The sequence below is a fragment of the Enhydra lutris genome, unplaced genomic scaffold (genome assembly GCF_002288905.1).
Source record: "Enhydra lutris kenyoni isolate GAN:26980312 unplaced genomic scaffold, ASM228890v2 scaffoldscaffold20, whole genome shotgun sequence".
Taxonomy (NCBI): Eukaryota; Metazoa; Chordata; class Mammalia; order Carnivora; family Mustelidae; genus Enhydra; species Enhydra lutris.
The window spans coordinates 31,587,170-31,605,126 of NW_019154104.1; the positions used below are offsets into that span (position 1 = coordinate 31,587,170).

Here is a 17,957-nt window from a genome sequence, read left to right on the forward strand (position 1 = left end):
TTGCGGGCTACCATGTGGCCTATTCTGGGGGACAGGCCATGTGCACTTGAAAAATGTGTATCCTGCTGTTTTTGGATGGAATGTTCTGTATATATCTGTTAAGTCCATCTGGTCTAATGTGTGACTGCAGGTTAATGTCTCCTTGATTTTCTGTCTGGATGATCTATCCATTGATGTAAGTCAGGTGTTAAAGTGCCCTATTCTTATATTGCTGTCAGTTTCAGCCTTTGTGTGTGTTAATATTACCTTCATGCTTTTAGGTGCTCCTGTGTTGGGTGCATAAATATTTACAAGCACTTTTCCCTTCTGCTGGGTGGATCCCTTTATCCTCCGTCTACTTTGTCTGATGGAGTATTGTCACCCCAGCTGTTTGTTCCTGTTTGGATACAGGGTCTTTTTCTATCCCTTCCCTTTCAGTCTGTGTGGGTCTTAGGTCTGAAGTGAGTTTCTTGTAGACAGCATTTGGGTGGGTCCTGTTTTTTGTTTTTTTTTTTTAATCCTTTCTGCTTCCCCATGTATTTTGATTGGAGCATTTACATTTAAAGTAATCATTGATAGGTATGTACTTCCTGCCATTTTGTTAATTGTTTCCTGGTTGTTTTTGTAGTTCTTCTCTGGCTCTCTTCCCTTGTGATTTGATTGTTTTCTTTAATGTTTAGATTCATTTCTATGTTTTGTATATCTATTATTTATTATTATTTATTTTTTACTTATTTACATCTACTTCTGTGTATATATTATAGGTTCTTTGGTCTGGGATTACATGAGGCTCATATTTAACAGTCTGTGTCTATGGCATTCTGTTTTAAATAGGTGGTTGTTTAGGTTCAAATCCATTCTCAAAGCACTACATTTCATCTCTTCTACCGTTTTATGTGTTTGACATCCTATTACATCTTCTTATTTAGTGCATACCTTAAGTAATTGTTGCAGAATTTAGTTGACTTTACTACCTTTTTTCTTAACCCTCATACTGACTTTTTTAAAGTTTTATTTATTTGAATAATCTCTACACCCAACATGGGGCTTGAACTCATAACTAAGACTCACATGCTCAATGGAATGAGCCAACCAGGTGCTCCCGAATGCCTTTCATTTTGCTTGTCTGGGAAACTCTTTATCTCTCCTTCAATCCTGAATGTTAACTTTGTCAGAGAGTATCCTTGGTTATGTTTTTTTGTTTCAGCACTTTGAGTATATCATGACTCTGGCCACCAAAGTTTCTGCTGAAAATCAGCTGATAGTCTTAAAGGAGTTCCCTTATACATAACTAATTGCTTTTTTTTTTTTTTTCTGCTTCGTATTCTCTGTATCTTTAATTTTTGACATTTTAATTATAATATGCCTTGGTGTGGATCTCTTTGGATTCATCTTCTTTGGAGCTCTGTATGCTTCCCGGATCTTGGTCTGTTTCCTTCCCCAGGTTAATGACGTTTTCAGTTATTATTTCTTGAAATAAGTTTTCTGCTCCTTTCTCTCTTCACCTGTGATCTCTGTAATATGAATGTTAGTATACAGTATACTGGATGTTGTCCCAGAGGTTCCTTAAGCTCTTATTTCTTTTCATTCTTTTTCCTTTTTGTTCTTCATTTTGGGTGATTTCCACTACCCTTTCTCCTCTCTGATTCATTCTTCTGTATCCTCAAATCTGTTGCTAATTCCCTCTAGTGTATCTTCCATTTCTGTTTTCATATTCTTAAATTCTGACTGGTGTTTTCTCATATTTTCTCTCTTTTTAAAAAGTTCTTCTTTATTTCAGAGACAGAAAGGGAGAGAGGGCGTGTGAGCACAAGCATGAGAGAGGGGAAGGGCAGAGGGAGAAGCAGACACGTCGCTGAGCAGGGGGCCTGACGTGGGGCTTGATCCCAAGAACTGGGATGATCTGAGCCGAGGCAGACACTTAATCAACTGAGCCACCCAGGCGTCCCATATTTTCTATCTCTTTGTTGAAGTCTGCACTCTTGTTTCATTTAGTTATTTTTCTCAGGTTTTGTCTTGTTATTTTGTCTGAAACATACTCCTATGTCTGTTCATTTTGCCTGACTCTATGTATTAGGTAAGTCAGTTACTTCTCCCAGTGTTCAAGGTTTATGTAGGAAATGTCCTGTGTGGCCGAGAAGTGCAATCCCTCCTGGCCACCAGTGCCAACGGCTCCAGGGGTGTCCCTTACATGGACGGCTTGTACCCTTGTGTTGTTGTGAAGCTGTGACTGCTGTGGGTGTGCCCATGGGCGGGGGTGACACCTGGTCTGGCTGGCTGGGCCTCCCTGCTGTAACTGCCATGGTGCACTGGCAGGCTGGGTTATAATGCTCTCAGCTGTGGCCTCAACAAAACACAGGTTTGTGTGGGAACTTCGGGGGTGTACACCCTGTTGTTAACCATCTAGAGGGAGGATTTCATTTTTTAAAAGATTTTATTTATTTGACAGAGAGGCACAGCGAGAGAGGGAACACAAACAGGGGAAGTGGGAGAGGGAGAAGCAGGCTTCCCACTGAGCAGGGAGCCCGATGCAGGGCTCGATTCCAGGACTCTGGGATCATGACCTGAGCTGAAGGCAGACGCTTAACTGAGCCTCCCAGGTGCCCCTAGAGGGAGGATTTCAAAATGGCACTTGCCATCACTGGGGTCTACAGAGAAGGGCTAGGAAAAATGGCTGCTCCCAGTGTCTCCGTCCTGGGGAGATGTCCAGCTGTCTCTGCCCTCTCTGGCAGGCACTCCAAGATTTTATTTTTATTTTATTCTAATTTTTTTCAAGATTAATGAAAACATTAATTATGCCTATGGTATGTACATGTTTTATATGGTGTTTTCTGAGTCAAAGCTAGTCTGTGCATTAACCCTTTAAGGGCAGGCTTTCCTTTTCCTATAGTTCCACTGTTTTCTTGGACAGGACTCCCTGGTAGTTTGGGAATCCAGGTGTTTTGCGAGCTCCTCTGGATCTGGGCTGCCTGATGTGGAGCTCAAACCTCTCTCTCCTCAGGAAGAACATCTGTACCTGTGAGATCTCTCCACTGTGGAGTACTGCCTCTGTGGGAGTGTGTTTTTTCCTTAGGCTGCATTTCTGCCTTTTCTACCGCTCTCCTTGCTGTGCCTTGTTGTGGAGGCTCTGTTCACCCAGGGTCTGGGTCCCCATTACTGGGGATTATTCCAAATACAGTTGTAGATTGTTGTGTTCATGGGATGAGGTGAGCTCAGGACGGTACTATGCTGCCATTTTGAACTTTCTTCTTTCGATATTTGTCATTTGGACCCTTCAAACAGGACCTTCATTTAACCATGAGAAACCTGCATTGGCTGGAGGAGTTTCCTGTAAATTATCAGAGTCAGAGGTGACCTGTCTGCAGTGATGAGGGGTGTTGTCCGAGAGGGAGGGAGCAGGGTGTCCGGGAGAAGGTGACTGCAGCGAGGAGTTCTGGGAGGAGTGGTTAGGAAGATTTCATAGGACTGGGACAATGGGCCGTAAGGTGGTGGGTGTTCAGGAGAGCCTCTACACATGGCATGGGGATGGCTATGGGGGTCCCGGGACTGTCTCCTTGCTGCCCTTAGCCAAACGCGTGGTGGCGGGAATGGCTCATTTTGGGGTGGTATTTGAAGGCCCTTCCTCCTCACATATTAAAAAGAAAAATGGGAGCTAATAATTAGGATGCCCAAGGGCAGGAGGCATCATTAAGCTTTTCTTCAAAGCCTCAAAGATTACGTCATCTTGATTTTTTCCTAAATAATAGGGTCAGATTTGTTGATTTCTTTAGAAAACAAACAAAGTTGGGTCCTAAGAGAGAAGTTCAGAATCCAATTCCACAGCCAGCCAGTCTGAAAAAAAAACTTGTAATTGGTGCTTGGTTTTAGGTTTGGGATGTTCAGGATACTACAAAAGCACATGAGCTTCTACATGAGTCCTTGTTCCAAGACCAGGTGCCCTAAATACTGAATCTGAGTTTGAGCAAACTGCCATTTTTCCTGGAAGACTTTCTGTTCTTTTAAGGTAACGGTTTCTACAGGAGGCTGCTGTCCTCCTGTCGGGAGACTTGGGAAAGGGGTCAGGGAAGCAAGTGCTGCACACACGGTACCGGGGGAAGCCTCCAGAAAACCTTGTGTCACTAAGTCCTTTTGTAAGGTGTGTGAGCCCCCGGGGTGTGACTGCCTGAGGGTCCTGCCATCCTGCCCAGGGAAGCCGGGATCCCCGCTGGCCGCCGCCACAGAAATGCTGACACAGGCCCTGGGTACACTCATTATGGCCAGACCCCGGCTGTCGGTTGAGACGGAGGCGGACAAGGACAGGGTGGTGAGGGTCACAATGTTATTTTATGGCTTGGAGCTCCCAGACGAACCTCCCTGCTCAGCTGCTGGGTTTTCTCACAGGTAGGATCAGGGTGCTGCGGGAGCTAGTGCAGGGGCAGTGAGGCCGGGGGCCTCTAGCGCTCTGTTATCCTGGTGCCCTGCAGAGTCTATTTATAGGGTATTGGTTTGTTCTGGGGAGAGGCTTTGCAGGGTCTGTGTGGATCTCAGTGGGAGGTGTGCTGTGGATTCTGTGGGGATCCATTGAGGGTTTTGCCCATAACGGGCTGGTAGTTGATCCAAGTGGCCTTGGACTTGGCGGCAGGGATGGAGGAGACACAGCAAGGACATGAAAAGGGTCACGTGACCCACCTAGTTGGCCATCTGGATTGCTGCTGTCAAATTCCAGAATTACTTCCTCTTTCGGGAGAAATTCCAGCACTTTCTTGAAGAAATTTGGGCCCGGTAAGGGAATGGGGCCAAGGAACTAAGAAAGTGTGAGTATCTCCTAGGGGGCCCAAGCAAGAGAGAAGAGGTTCACGACAGGACCTTGTCGAGGTTTGCTAGAGACCCCCATTATCTGAACTGATCTGGCTCTCTGAGGTGGGCCTCTTGGTGGTAGCGGGGCTGAGCACTGAGTGTCGCTCTCATGTCAGTTGGGACAGAGACTCATTCCCAGTGTTCAGGGCGGTAGAGAGGGACGGGAAGACCCTCTGTAGTTCCTCGGAGCCCGGGCACAAGGGGTGGGAGGGACTAGAAAAGCCCGGTCAGAGAGCCGAAGGAGGCTGGGACTCTTCTTCCGTGTCCAATAGTCTTTTTTCCATGGCCTGGCCTCTTACGGTAATGGTGAAGGTCAGGAGGGTTTTGGTTCTGTTTAGGGGCCTCCGTTTGTCAGAGCTGGAAATTATGGGTCTCAGAAGTCCTGGTTTTAGCTGAGGCACGGAGAGCACAGGTGAGCGGGCTTGCTACATCAACTAGACCCACAGTGGACAAGTTTCCCATTTCGTCCTGGTCCTTTTAACTGAAACATCCGCCCAGTAACAAACATGGAGCTCAAGGCCACCTGGCTGGGGTGGGCGTCCAGGGCAGACGAAGCGATCTGCAGGCGTCAGAACCGCCGGAGCAGGCTCACAGGTGTTTAGCGTCAAGCCTGAACTTCGAGCAACCAGCAGGCTTGGGAACAGCTTCAGTAATTGTTCTGCAAGTTTTCTAGGGATTTTTCCAGGCTTCCTGGTCTGTTCCTCTGAATCCCTTCCAGGGTCTTCCCCTGGGCCACAAGCGTGTGAGCACCTGAGTGACCGCGCCCGAGAGACTGGGTTCAGAAGACTGAGTGACCGTGTTCCGGGTGTGCTCGAGTCTGCGAGGATCCCGACCTTTCTCAGCTTTGGCTCCGGGAACACGAGAGATTCGGGGCTTAGCTTTCAAGGGGCAGGTTCTGACGGGTGCGGGGGTGGGGGGCGCTGGGGCAGAAGAGTTCATTCGGAGAGCACTGGAACGAGGGGGCGGGGGTGGCCCTGGAGGCAGGCAAGGCGGCTGGGAGGGGCCACTGAGGCCTCAGAAGCCCTCGGAGGTCACGCCGCTGTCTTCCGCCGCGGTTGACTGAGGACGGGTTTCGTATGGTGCTGGGTGCGCTGGTGTTCCGGGGGCTCTTCCCCTCACGTTGTGTAAATTTGGAGCCACCATCCTCTCCGATTCTGAGAAAGTGACTCCGGGGAGACCGAGGTTTCGCGAGTGACCACTGCGGCTCTCAACGGTCTCTGCTCAAGTCTGCCCTTGAAACACCTGAGGGGCGTCGCGGGTTTGAAGCAGGACGCTGGGGGCGCCGGGAGGAGCGCAGCTGGGGCCTGCCCCCACGCGCCCGCACACTCCAGGGCCGGGGGATCCCTGCTCCCCAGCCTCACAGGCTGTTGCGGGGGGGGGGGTCTTCTCTGGAGCCTGCATTCGACACCACGTGCCAGGGACCTTGCAAATGGCAGTCATCTGCAGAAGGACGGGTTTCTTCTGGGCAGGGGAAGGGCATGGCGGGCTGCTCAGACTCGGCAAACCCACGGGCAGGCGAGTCTGGAGCCCAAAGGCGAGGAGCAGGATGCCCGCGGAAGGAGGAGGGAGCTGGGAGAGGCGGTCTGGAATCAAAGTCCGTGGTGGGGACGGGTGGGAATTCAGGGTGTGCGGGTCGCTGGCCGGCTGTTCCAGAACAACCTCCGCTGACGCAGGCTTCTTGAGGAGGGACGAGGTGCGCGGGGGATGCTGGGGGCTCCGGCGTCCACCGCTGTCAGGCCCGGTGCTTGGGGAGGGGGGCGTGGGTGTCCCGGTGGCAGCAGCGAGAAGGCGAGTCACACGGCACGTGTGACAGCGGCTGGGTCTGTGACCCCCGCCAGCACCCCCCACACCCAGGGCTGGGACCCCGAGGGTGTCTGGGCAGTGGGGGGCTGGGGCGTGCCGGCTGTCGGCCTCTGTGGGCAGCAACTGAGCGCGGTGGGGACCCGTCACTTTGGGGCCCGTGGCGCTCGGCGGTGTGAACCCCACCTGCTTCTGTGCCACCCGCTCTGCCGCTTCCGTAGGACACCCGGCGCCCGCCGCTGGGATCTGCCGCCTGCACGTTGTGGGCGCGGCGGGGACCCTCGGCGATGGCGAGCTGGTCCCACGTGGCGCCGGTCTCCGAGGAGCCCTGCTCCTCCTCTGCTCCTCTGTTGTTCCCAGCCGGTGGCTTTCACCTGGGTCTCTAAAAGGCTCCACCTGTGCCTGGCGTGGTCCCTGCTGCCCCGACACCCCGATCCTTTCAAGGACAGCCACCTGTGCCCTGTGTCGGGGGGTGGTGGGACATACAAAGCGAGGGGAGCAGATGGGAAGGCAGAGCCGGCGGCGGTGGCCCAGGGGCTGGTCCCTGAACATCCCCGCCACGGGGTGAGCGAGCTGCTCTCTGGACTTTGTTGTGGCCTCACAGCCCCCCCTGCAGGCAAGGCTGTCACTGGCCCCGAGTTACCAAGGACACGGAGCTCTTGGAACAACTACAACCCAACTCACATAGGGGGTGGCTGTCCACTGCTGCCAGAGTTCCGCAGCGTCGGGGTGACTCCAGCCTGCCCCAGCCCGTCCTCCAGGGCTGCTGAGGGGCCAGCGTGCTTGTGTGTGGCCGGGGTCCCCCTGCTGCTCCAGGCGGCTCCATAGACTGGAGCCTCTCCCGCGCGACGGCTCTTGCCCGACTCTTGCTCTGCCTTGCAGTGTCTCACGGGTGCCCCCACCCCCGCCCTGCCTGTGGCCCCTGAAGGCTTCTACTTCTCTCGGGCTGAAACTATAACCCAATTCCGGTGTCTGGCTACCGCGAGGCCTGGCAGGAGCACCTAGCCAGGGGGCCCCTTTCTCCCCACAGTGGCCAAGCCCACCCCTGCCTACCGTGTCCGGGCGCCCCCCACCAGGAGCCCCATCACAGCCCTGGGGGGCCGCAGTCCCACTGGAAGCCAGCTCCCGCCATGGGCAGACAGGTGCCTTTTGCAGGACCCCACAGAGCAAATGAGCAAGAACGGCGTCGGCGGGCAGCGGTTTCCGGCACCGGGTCCCCATTGGGACACAAGCAGGGAGACCAGTCATCACACTCAGACAAGCCACTGAGAACTTCAAAACTGCTGTCTTCTGCTTTATTGGCAGCTAAATTGTTCAAAAATGTTCTCACGATTCAATAATTACAAAGACTCAGACTTACATTAAAAAAGTAAAAACCAGAACCCCCAGCAGGTGCCAGCCCCAGCAGAAGGCCCAGGGGGCAGCGGACAGCAGGCGCTGGGTGTGCGACACGCACAGGCAGGCCGTGGTGCCCACATCACTCAGTGCCGACTCAAGGGAAGTGCACGTCTTCCACAGCGTCGCCAGAACGCGGACCAGCGGGAGCGCAGGGCAGAGCCCGTCCTGGGCCGGAGACCAGCGCCGCCGGCCGGCCGGTTAATAAGCCTTTCACAGGACAGGGCACAGACCTGATTACTCAACACAGCAGCAAGGAAGGGGGAGAGTAAATCCACGGGCAGAGCCAATGTGCAGGAGTGTTGGGCGAGTCTATGTGATGCATACGGGCACTAACCACAGGGCTCCATGCAGGGGCGGGGCGGCGGGGGGGTGTCCGGCGCCCGCAGCAGGGCTCCGGGGGCGCTGGCCTCCTCTTGCCCAGTGGCAGCTCGCCACGCCCACCTTCATGGTGAGGCAGCAGCCGTGCGAGCGCAGGGACTTCACAGTAGTGAGACAGGTGACACTTGACGGCTGTGACCAGGAGTGGATGGACACACGGACACACACACACACACACACACACACACACAGCCCAGGGCAGGGGTGGCTCCGGGGGCCTCTGGCCATGGCTACACGGTCGGCAGAAGGTCTGCAGCTGACTGTAATGGCTAAGCGAAGACGAAGGCCACCGACTAACCTCCGCTTTCCCGTCTTCAAGATTCTAGGGACACGGGGACTGAAACACAATTTCCTACGATTCTCTAAGGTCCTAGGGAGCAGGGAACAGGCTCGTCACAGAGGCTGCACGGGGCCTGCGGGCTCACCCCTCGGGAGGCCGGCATCCACAGCTGGTTCCGGGCGGGGGAGGCGAGGTGCTGGTCCTTCCTGTGCAAACGGAATGGTGCTGTCCCACCGTGGTGCGGGTCAGTGGGTCGGGCCCACCACCACCAACCATGTGGCAGAAAACTGATCATTATTATAATAAAGATTTTTCTTTATCTCCATATCTACATATTGAGTCTACGTTTCCTTGGACAACACTGGAGGGTCAGCTCAGTCTTGGCACTGGCACCGGAGGCCACCCACCCCAGCTCCCCGGCCCCGTGGTGGCGAGGCCGGTGGCTTCAGGCATCGTAGGCTGGCTGCTCCAGGCCTTCGAGGGGGAGCTGGCTCCTGTGCGGGGAGTTGGGGCTTGGGGGGCCGCTGGGGTTGGAGCTGTTCGATGGAGTCGAGTGTTTGGTCGAGTCGGAGTCAGGCTGTTAACACAAGGAGGGGGAGAGCGTAAGGATAACCGCCCCGGGCCTGTGGAGGCTGGGTGCAGCCCTCCAGACACGGGCACCGGTGGGATAAAGACGGGCCCGCTGCTGCCTCCTGTCTGGTTATGACAACACTCTGCGAGCATTTCACAGCGTCCTTCAGTGCGCCAGTGAAGCCATCACAAACCAAAGCCCAACCTGAAACCCACAAATAACTCAGCAATTACAGTTCCAAAAAGGAACGAGCAACTCTACAGCGAAGAAACCAGACTGAAGTCAGAGAAGGCGCTCTTTCATGATCAACTTTCTCAGCGTGATAAAAGGCCCACAGCTCACTTCACACTGCGTGGCGAAGTCACAACTTTCCCACTAGCACGAGGCACAAACGAGACGCCCGCTCTCACCAGTGCCGTTCAACTCCAGCATAAATTTAACCAAAGAGGTGAGACATCTGACCACTGAAAGTAGAGAACACTGCGGCAGAAAGACGGCCTGAGCCATCTCATGACCGTGGATGGAAGACCCAGCATCGCGAGGATGGCAGTACACCCCCAGAACAATGCACAGCCTCAGCGCCGTCCCTACTGAAATTCCGACAGCTCTTTTTCCAGAAATGGGAAATGGCTGTCCTGTCCTCAAATCCATATGGAATTGCAAGGGGCCCAGAGCAGCCAAAACAATACTCTGAAAAAACTGGGAGGAACCACACGTCCCAAACTTACTCCTCCAAATGCATTGAAAAGCAACAGTACCCCAAACGGCGTGGTGTTGCATCGGCACAGAGAGCAGCAGAACAGAACCGAGTCCAGAAATAAATCTGTGCTACCACGGTCCACTGGCTTTTGGCAAGGGTGCCAAGGCACTTCGACAAGGGAAGGTGGCGCTGGATCTCCACCTTACAACGTAAGGAAAAAGAACTCCCAGTAGATCAATGACCCGAACGTGAAGGCTAAAACCGGAATACTCAGAAGAAAACAAGAATAAACCTTCATGACTTTGGATTCAGCAATGAATTCTTAGTTAAAACCTCAAAAGCACAACCAACAGAAGAAAAACGGTTGGGTATCACCCAAATTAGAAGCATCAGAGAACAGGATCAAAAAGGTGAGAAGACGACCCACAGGAAGGAAGAAAACGCCTGCACCTCATGTCAGGGCCAAGTGTCCCGATAACACAACGTGCTGTTCAACCCCGTGACAAAAGACAACTCAATTTACAAAAACGGGCAAACGACTAGACGTTTCTCCGAAGGTACAGAAGCTGCCAGCAAGCGCAGGGAAACGAGGCTGGACATCAGCAGTCATTAGGGAGATGCGAATCTAACCACAATGAGGTTGGTAACTTCACACCCACCAGGATGGCTACTAAAAAAAGGAAAAAAGGAAAGGAAGGGTAAGCACTGACAAGGATGCGGAGAAATCGTCCCCTTCACACTTTGCCGGCAGGAGTGTGAAATGGCGCAGCTGCTGTGGGAACACTGACGGCTCTTCAGAAAGTGAACTGTCCTCCGCGGCTGGATGCGCAGACATGAGGACGCGCCTGCACGACCGCGGGTCCGCACATGGTCTTCTCCGCGCTACTCGCAGCAGCCAGAGCTAGGTCCAGCCCACGTGTCCACCCGGGGACAAGGAGGATGTAAAATGGAGGACATCGGACGCCTGCTGCAATGTCAGTGAACCTGGAGGCCTTTACGCTAAGTGAAGAGGCCAGACTCAGAAGGCGGCGCAGACGTCCGTGACGGGCACACCCGCAGAGACAGAACAAAGATGTGTCCCTGCCATGGGCGGCGGAAGGGAGGAATGGGAGAAAACGCTGGGTTGGGGTGGGGTGGGGTGGGTTTTGGGGCAATGGAAATACTTTGGTCTTTAGCTGGTGGTTGCACAACTCTGTGAATTTACTGAACAGCCACGGAATTGTTCACTTTAGAGTGGCACGAACTCCACTCACATTCCTCCCAGAGTGTGAACACACGAGAGCAGTGCGGGACGAACGGGTGCTCTGTGCCTGGGGGGTACACTAGCCCCCTCGGGGGGTCCCCTGTCCACTGTGCGGCAGGCTGGCCTGGGACTTCTAACCTGAACCCTGAGAGGAGGCAACGTTGGAAAGACGGAGGACCAGCTCCAGGGTCAAGGGGACCGAAGCAACGTGGTGAGACCGGGGGCTGGGGAAGCGGAAAGAAGGGGCCCAGTCCACCCCTGACAGACACAGTTCAGGAGAAGTGTGCGGGTGCACGCACAGGCACATGCTTACACACACTCATCTGCCAGTCCCTGGGGAGAACACTATGGGGCCTTCTTACTGTTCTCCAAGATCTCAGACAAGCCTCGCCCGAGGGGCGTTCTGCACGAGAGCTGTACTTTTCATAAATTCAACGTCATGAGAGAGAAAGGCTGGACCCAGACTAGAGGCAGGACGACAGAACCCACGGGCGCTCCTTAACTGGACTCTGGGTTTCAGAGCGGCCAGGCCCTGGGCGTGAACAGTCCCCGGGAGACACCGAGGTGCGAGGCGAGCCCTGCCGGGGAGGAGCGGGGCTGCACCCTCAGGAGACGCGCTCAAAACCAGGCTGGGGCTCCGGTGAGGCCGCACCTTCCCTTCTGCTGGGCGTTCCCCCACAGACCCAACCGGGGGAGGCAGGTCACGTAAAGCTCACGTGGGACGCTTACTCTGGTGTTCTTGCAACTTTTCTGAAGGTTCAAAACTTTCAAAATACACAGCTGAGGAGAAAAAAAGTAAAATAAGAGAAAAAACCAAGACCTACCTCTAGAGGCGGCAGCGTTCGGCAGTTCTGAGGGTGTTCTACGAAACCTTCCCAGAAAGAAAACGGGTACGCTATGGCTACTAAGAGCTGAGTCAGAACTGAGCTCAGTACAGCTCTGAGGACAAAGGCGGCCGAGGTCAGCCAAGGGCACGAGCTTTACTGATGAACACTGTCAACCGAAGGACCCCAGACCGTATCTACTCCAAGAAACAACACATCACGACCAGGGAGCACTGACTCTCAGGAGGCAAGGCCGCGCCCTCTGACACAAACAGGCTGGAGAGAAATCCCGGGAAGGTGGGGTTGCAAAGGGAAACCTTTGATAAAAGCACCTGACCGACACCCACCACCCCTGCCTTAGCCTGGTGAGACGCTGGCCAGAAAGGATGGAGGCATGTGTCTTCCTCCATGATGCACGGAGCCCGGGGCATCAGCAGGCCAAACCTCTACTCTCAGGAGGCCCCCCAGTGTGCTGAGCGAGGAGACACCACCTCTGCACCCCCACCCTCTCCCAGGGTCCAAGAGACAGAACTCTAAGGCCATCAACCAAACACAAGTACCAATCAGAACTCATCAAGGTAGGGGGACACTGAAGGGCCCAGAGTCGCCAGCCAGAACCACCAGGTATGCGGCGGAAGATTGCGGTCCATTCACAATGGCAACAAACCCCTCCAGATTCATAAGAATCACTTACCACAAACATGCACTACCTGTAGGAGGGAAACCAGCAACTGGAGAGACACTCCATGTTCCCACACAGGAAAAGTCAAGATGGTGGGCATCCCCCAAATTAATCTATGAATCAGTGTAATCGTAACGAAAAGCTCAACACAATTTTTACTTTTTTTTTTTTTTACCGTGAAGCCAACAAGCTGGTTTTAAATTTTGGGGGGGCGGGGGCGGCGCCTGGCTGGCTCGACCGACGAGCACAGGACTCCTGATCCCAAGGTCATGGTTTCGAGCCCCACGCTGGGTGTAGATGTTACTTAGTAGATACACTTAAAAGAAATAAAATTTATTTGCGTAAAATAAAAACAGCTAAGAAACTGTTATAAAGAAGGAACAGAGATTTCTTTGCCTGATCTCCCACAGGCGGCGCGGACAGAGGAAAAGAATCCATCCACTGGTGGACAGACTATCCAGAAACAGAAACACGTCAACAAAGGGGTTTAACATACTAAAAAGACAACATTTCAAGTTGGAGGGAAAGAAGTGGCATGGGGCCAGGGCGCCATCCACTTTCGAAATAAGTCAGCTCAGGTCCTTGCCTACAAACATACTCTCCGAGTCAGGACACTCTCTTGCAAACAAACATCATGAAGACATGACGCACCAAAAGGAAACCTCGCTGAACTCAAGAGATGTGAGAACGTCTGTTCACCTTAGCTGAATGAGACAGACGGGACTGCGTGAGAATTAGCGTGTGCAACAGACCATGTTCACAGTGAGAAAAGAGCTTCCAGGAATGAGGGAGGGGGCGAAGGTGCGCAGCTGGGCCTGGAGGAAGAACGGCCGGCCCACGCTGGCAGTGACCGTGGACCTCAGAGAGCAGCCCAGCAGGAAGACCAGCATGGGCCTCTCCTGTTCTGCCCGGGGTGGGGCTCCCAGGGAGCCACCGGGCAGGGTGTGGGGCTCCCTAGTGCACGGAGGCTGGTGAGCACGGGCTCCCGCACTATCCCCACTCCCCCCAGCGAGCATAAGGCCACACCCACCACGGCACGGTCCGGGGTGCCCAAGGAACAGCAGAGTCATGCTGGCCCCCCCAGCGAGCATAAGGCCACACCCACCACGGCACGGTCCGGGGTGCCCAAGGAACAGCAGAGTCATGCTGGCCCCGCAGGCCCCGATCCTGAACAGCCATCAGAGAACGGGGAGACAGGCCGGCGTGGAAGCCTCTCGCAGGCGCACCAGGCCACCTGCACACCTGACCGAACGCAGCTACCAGGAGTTACACAGGAGCGGCAGGAGGACACAGACGGAGTTACACAGGAGCGGGCAGGAGAACACAGACGGTCTAGAAAGGCGAAGCTGGCTGGGCTTTTCTCGGAAAGGCATTCATTTCTCAGTCATTCAGCAGGGAGCCCTTACTTGTCAGTGCCCAGGAGGCTTCTGTGGCCCTCCCAAGCCCCCAGTTGGGGCAGCCACCAGCACCTGGAGGGTCCAGGCCCTCGGGAGCAGAGCCCGGAAGGGGGCCTGGTTCCAGAGGCCTTGGTCTGATTGAGGAACATGCTGGTCAGGTCATTACCTGGGAACAGGATCCCAAATCCTTCTCCCACCAGGCTCACGGGCACAGAGCCTGTGCCGTCCCACCCTCCAGCGGCGCCGGGGAGTAACACTCAGGTCAGCCTGTCACTAGGCCGCTCTTCCTTCGGCGGTGACCAGGCTGCACCCCGGTTCCTTCTTTCCCGGGCCTGCTGGGCCCCACAAGGCTGGTCCAGGCGGGGTGAAGCTGCTGTCACCACTCGGATTCTCCCCCACGTGAGGAGCTGCACTCAGTGGCGCCCCCGGAACAAGGCAAGTCTTACCTCTTTGTCAAAGTCCTGGTCAGGATCGGACATACTCCTAAGAGGCACAGCCACTCCAGGCTCCAACCCCCCTGTGGAACAAGGACAGCTGCCATCTTAGGGAAAAGAGTCCAGAGCCCCGGCAGGCCAGGCCCCCACTCTCGGACACCCTGGTACCTGATGAGGGCCATGAGATGTAGGGCTTGTTCCTGGGTGGAGGCTGCCGAGACAGGTTGGGGGGAGCAGGGCCAGGCCTTTCCTCCTGGGAGGGGGGTACGGCGCTCTGGGTGGAGAGAAAGGTAGTGAGCAGGCTTGGGGCGCCCAGGCAGACAGCAGGGCAGAAGCACGTCTGGGCCCTGGCCCCACTGCAAGCCAGGCCCCACAGACCACAGCCGGGGGCCCGAGACCTCGCTCCATGGACAGAGGCACCAGACTAATTTTGAGCTAAGAATTGAGAAGAATGATTTTAGGCCAAGTCAAATCTTAGCTCATGTTTTTTTTTTTTTTTTAAATTAACATATAATGTATTATTTGCCCCAGGGGTACAGCTCTGTGAATCGTCAGGCTTACACAATTCACAGTGCTCACTATAGCACACACCCTCCCTAGTGTCCATTCTCCAGCCACCCCATACCTCCTACCCCTGCCCCTCCAGCAACCCTCAGTTTGTTTTCTGATATTAAGAGTCTCTTATGGTTTGCCTCCCTCTCTGGTCTCATCTGGTTTCATTTTTTCTCCTCCCTTCCCTTATGATCCTGTCTTTCTCAAATTCCTCGCATCAATGAAATCATATGGTAACTGTCTTTCTCTGACTTACTTCGCTCAGCCTAATACCCTCTGTTCCACCCATGTCATTGCAAATGGCAAGATTTTGCAGTTTTTTGATGGCTGCGTAGCAGTCCGTGGTTTGTGTGGGTGTGTGTGTGTCTGTGCGTGTCCCACAGCATCTTTATCCATTCATCTGCGGATGGACGTCTGGGCTCCTTCCACTGTTTGGCTGTTGTGGACGTTGCTGCTATGAACATGGGGGTGCACGTGCCCCTTTGGATCACTACATCTGTATCTCAGAGGTAAATATCCAGTAGTGCAACTGCTGGGTCACAGGGTCTAGCTCACGTTTTTAAGTGAAAAGCTCCACTACCTGCTTGTACGAAGATGTTCCCGAGAAGTCATTTTTGACAGCTAGTTTCCCCACAAAACACTAACAGCCCGAAATGGTGACTGACACCAGCCGAGTGTAAATGCCCGTTACAGACCCGCAGATGAACCACAGCCAGCTCCGCAGTGAGGCGCCGCGGGATTCTGTCCAAGAGGCGGTGGGGCAGGGGCTCCGACTGCTCTGCATGCGGGGCAGCCGGGTAGCCTAGGCTGGTGGACCCAAGGGCCTGCAGCCCCGCCCCGCCCCAGGCCCCACCCCCGCCCCCCGCCCAGGCCCCGCCCCACCCCGCCAACCCGGCTCACCAGAGGCAAGTCCATGAGCACCTGCATGCCGTCACCGGGGCCCATGTGGGCCACGTGGTTGAAGTTGGTGGGGTTGGATATCATTTTGGATCTCAACTCTGGGTCTCTAAGCATCTCTCTGAGGAAAAGTGGAGCGCGTTGCAGACTCCCGAAAACGCCGCGGGCCCCCCGCCCTGCCCCTCCCCGCCCGGGTGCTCACCGCCGCTGCTGCAGCCGCTCCTCCTCCGGCACCTTGAAGACGAAGCGCCTCTTGCTCCTGGTCCGGAGCATCTGCTTCTTGCTGTTATCAGACGTGTCGGGCACGTTGAGGGCCGTTCCTGCGGGAGGGGGACGAGCCCTGCGGTTCCGTGCGGGCCCCCGTGCGGGCGACCCGCGGGCCCCGCCGCCCCCGCCCCGCGCCCCCCAGCCCCGCGGGCAGAGCCTCACCCGCGAACTTGCTCTTGAAGTAGATCAGGCGGGGGGGCTCGCAGCTGAGGAGGTTGAGGGAGCCGTCGGAGCTCAGCGGCCGTATCTGCGGGCGAAGGCAGAGGGAGGGGAGCGGCGTGCAGGGCTGCGGCGCGCGGGAGGGGGCCGACCCGTGCCGCCCGGGGCCTTACCCTCCGCAGGCCGATGGTCTGGACCCACTCCATGGTGCGCACGTCGAACACGTCCACGCCGTACTCGCTGTACACCGTGACGTGAGAGGGGCTGCAACCTGGCGCGGAGGGGGCAGGCGGGTGAGCCAGCCGCGCCCCCGCGCCCCCAGCGCCCCCGTCCCTCGGGCCGCGCCGCCCTCAGCTCGGGGGGGCGCAACCCGCTCGAAGGTAGGAACTCGCATGCTCCCACCCTAGAAGGACCCTTCGCTCCCAAGGTCCCCAAACACAGGGCCCGCCTGTGCCCGCGCAGCGCCTTCCACACACGGTGCAGGTGGTGAGCAGCCGTGCGGGGAGCCGACTGCCCCTTCGCTTCCTCCCGCAACCACTGCGGAAACCAGCGCTTTAGGCTCAACATGCCTGGAACTGAGGTGGGGGCGAGCGCTCTGTTTGGAGGCAAATTCCTTTAAGAGATGCAGAAAGTCAGATTTCTCAGTGAACCCTTAAAATCTCCAAACAAAACTGCTGCTCAGCTCTGGGGCAACCACCCGCCTTGCCTCGGCCCAGCTAACCCACTGGCTCGCTCTCTCGGGGTCTGGTCCCTCCAGGTGTGTGCAGGCGGCCCTCCGGTGCTCTGGTCTCAACACACCCGGGACCAGTTTCCTGTGAGAAGCCCTGGGGGGTGGGATGGGGGAACGACATTCCCCCCTCGTCCGGAGTGACGGGACACTGCCGGGTGGGGACAGGAACACACCAGGGACCACGGGCCCATCTGGCATTTGAGGCTTGAGGGGACAGTCCCCACCTTCAGAACTGCAGTAAGACTGAACCTCAGGGGAAGGAGAGCAGGTCTCGGGAGAGGGCCGGCCCAGGAGGGCGAGGCAGGGGCGAGGCCAGCGGTGGGGTCCCCAGCGCCGCCCCGCAGCAGCACAGAGCCCCGCAGCTGGCAGAGATGGGCGTGTGCCCCGGCCCTTCTGCCTTCCAGGCTCCAGTTACTCTTTCGCGTCACGCGTCACTGACTGAAGATGAACCTTTGAAAGGCTTCTCCTGCTGTGCTGCTGTCACCGTCCCAGTGCACGGTCAGCCCCTCTCTTGAACACAAACGGGGAGATGAAGGAGCCTTTAGGAAGCAGCCGAGAGGCTGGAACTAGCCAACGCCCGTCACAGAGGGGACATGCAGCAAAACTCCCTGCGGGAGCTCTCAGAGAACCGTCCTCCACACGGAGGCCCCTGGCATGGGGGGGCTCCCTCTGCGAGGAACCGAGAGGCATGTGTGGCTTGCCGATAAACTGAGGCATCGTTGTCTAAAGAAAACTGTAAATGAAAACATCAACACCGGTGGCGAGAGGACGGGCTGGGGAGCCTGACAGATGTGCGTCCGAGCCCGGCTCCACCGTGTGGCCCATGTGGG

The 17,957-nt window shown here is 55.7% G+C and overlaps 1 protein-coding gene across 3 annotated transcripts in view; it reads right to left on the reverse strand.

Annotated features, from left to right (window-relative positions):
* Positions 1–7,890: 7,890 nt before the first annotated feature.
* Positions 7,891–17,957, reverse strand: part of LOC111148533 (CDC42 binding protein kinase beta) — a 99,875-nt gene continuing 89,808 nt past the window's right edge. For all 3 annotated transcript variants that reach the window (XM_022505167.1, XM_022505165.1, XM_022505164.1), the window contains 7 exons: positions 16,571–16,668; positions 16,401–16,485; positions 16,174–16,291; positions 15,975–16,092; positions 14,691–14,796; positions 14,535–14,605; positions 7,891–9,248 (listed from right to left, as the gene is read on the reverse strand). In XM_022505167.1, the coding sequence (XP_022360875.1) occupies positions 9,117–9,248; positions 14,535–14,605; positions 14,691–14,796; positions 15,975–16,092; positions 16,174–16,291; positions 16,401–16,485; positions 16,571–16,668 (728 nt within the window). In that variant the 3' untranslated portion in view covers positions 7,891–9,116. The remainder of the gene's footprint in view (positions 9,249–14,534; positions 14,606–14,690; positions 14,797–15,974; positions 16,093–16,173; positions 16,292–16,400; positions 16,486–16,570; positions 16,669–17,957) is intronic.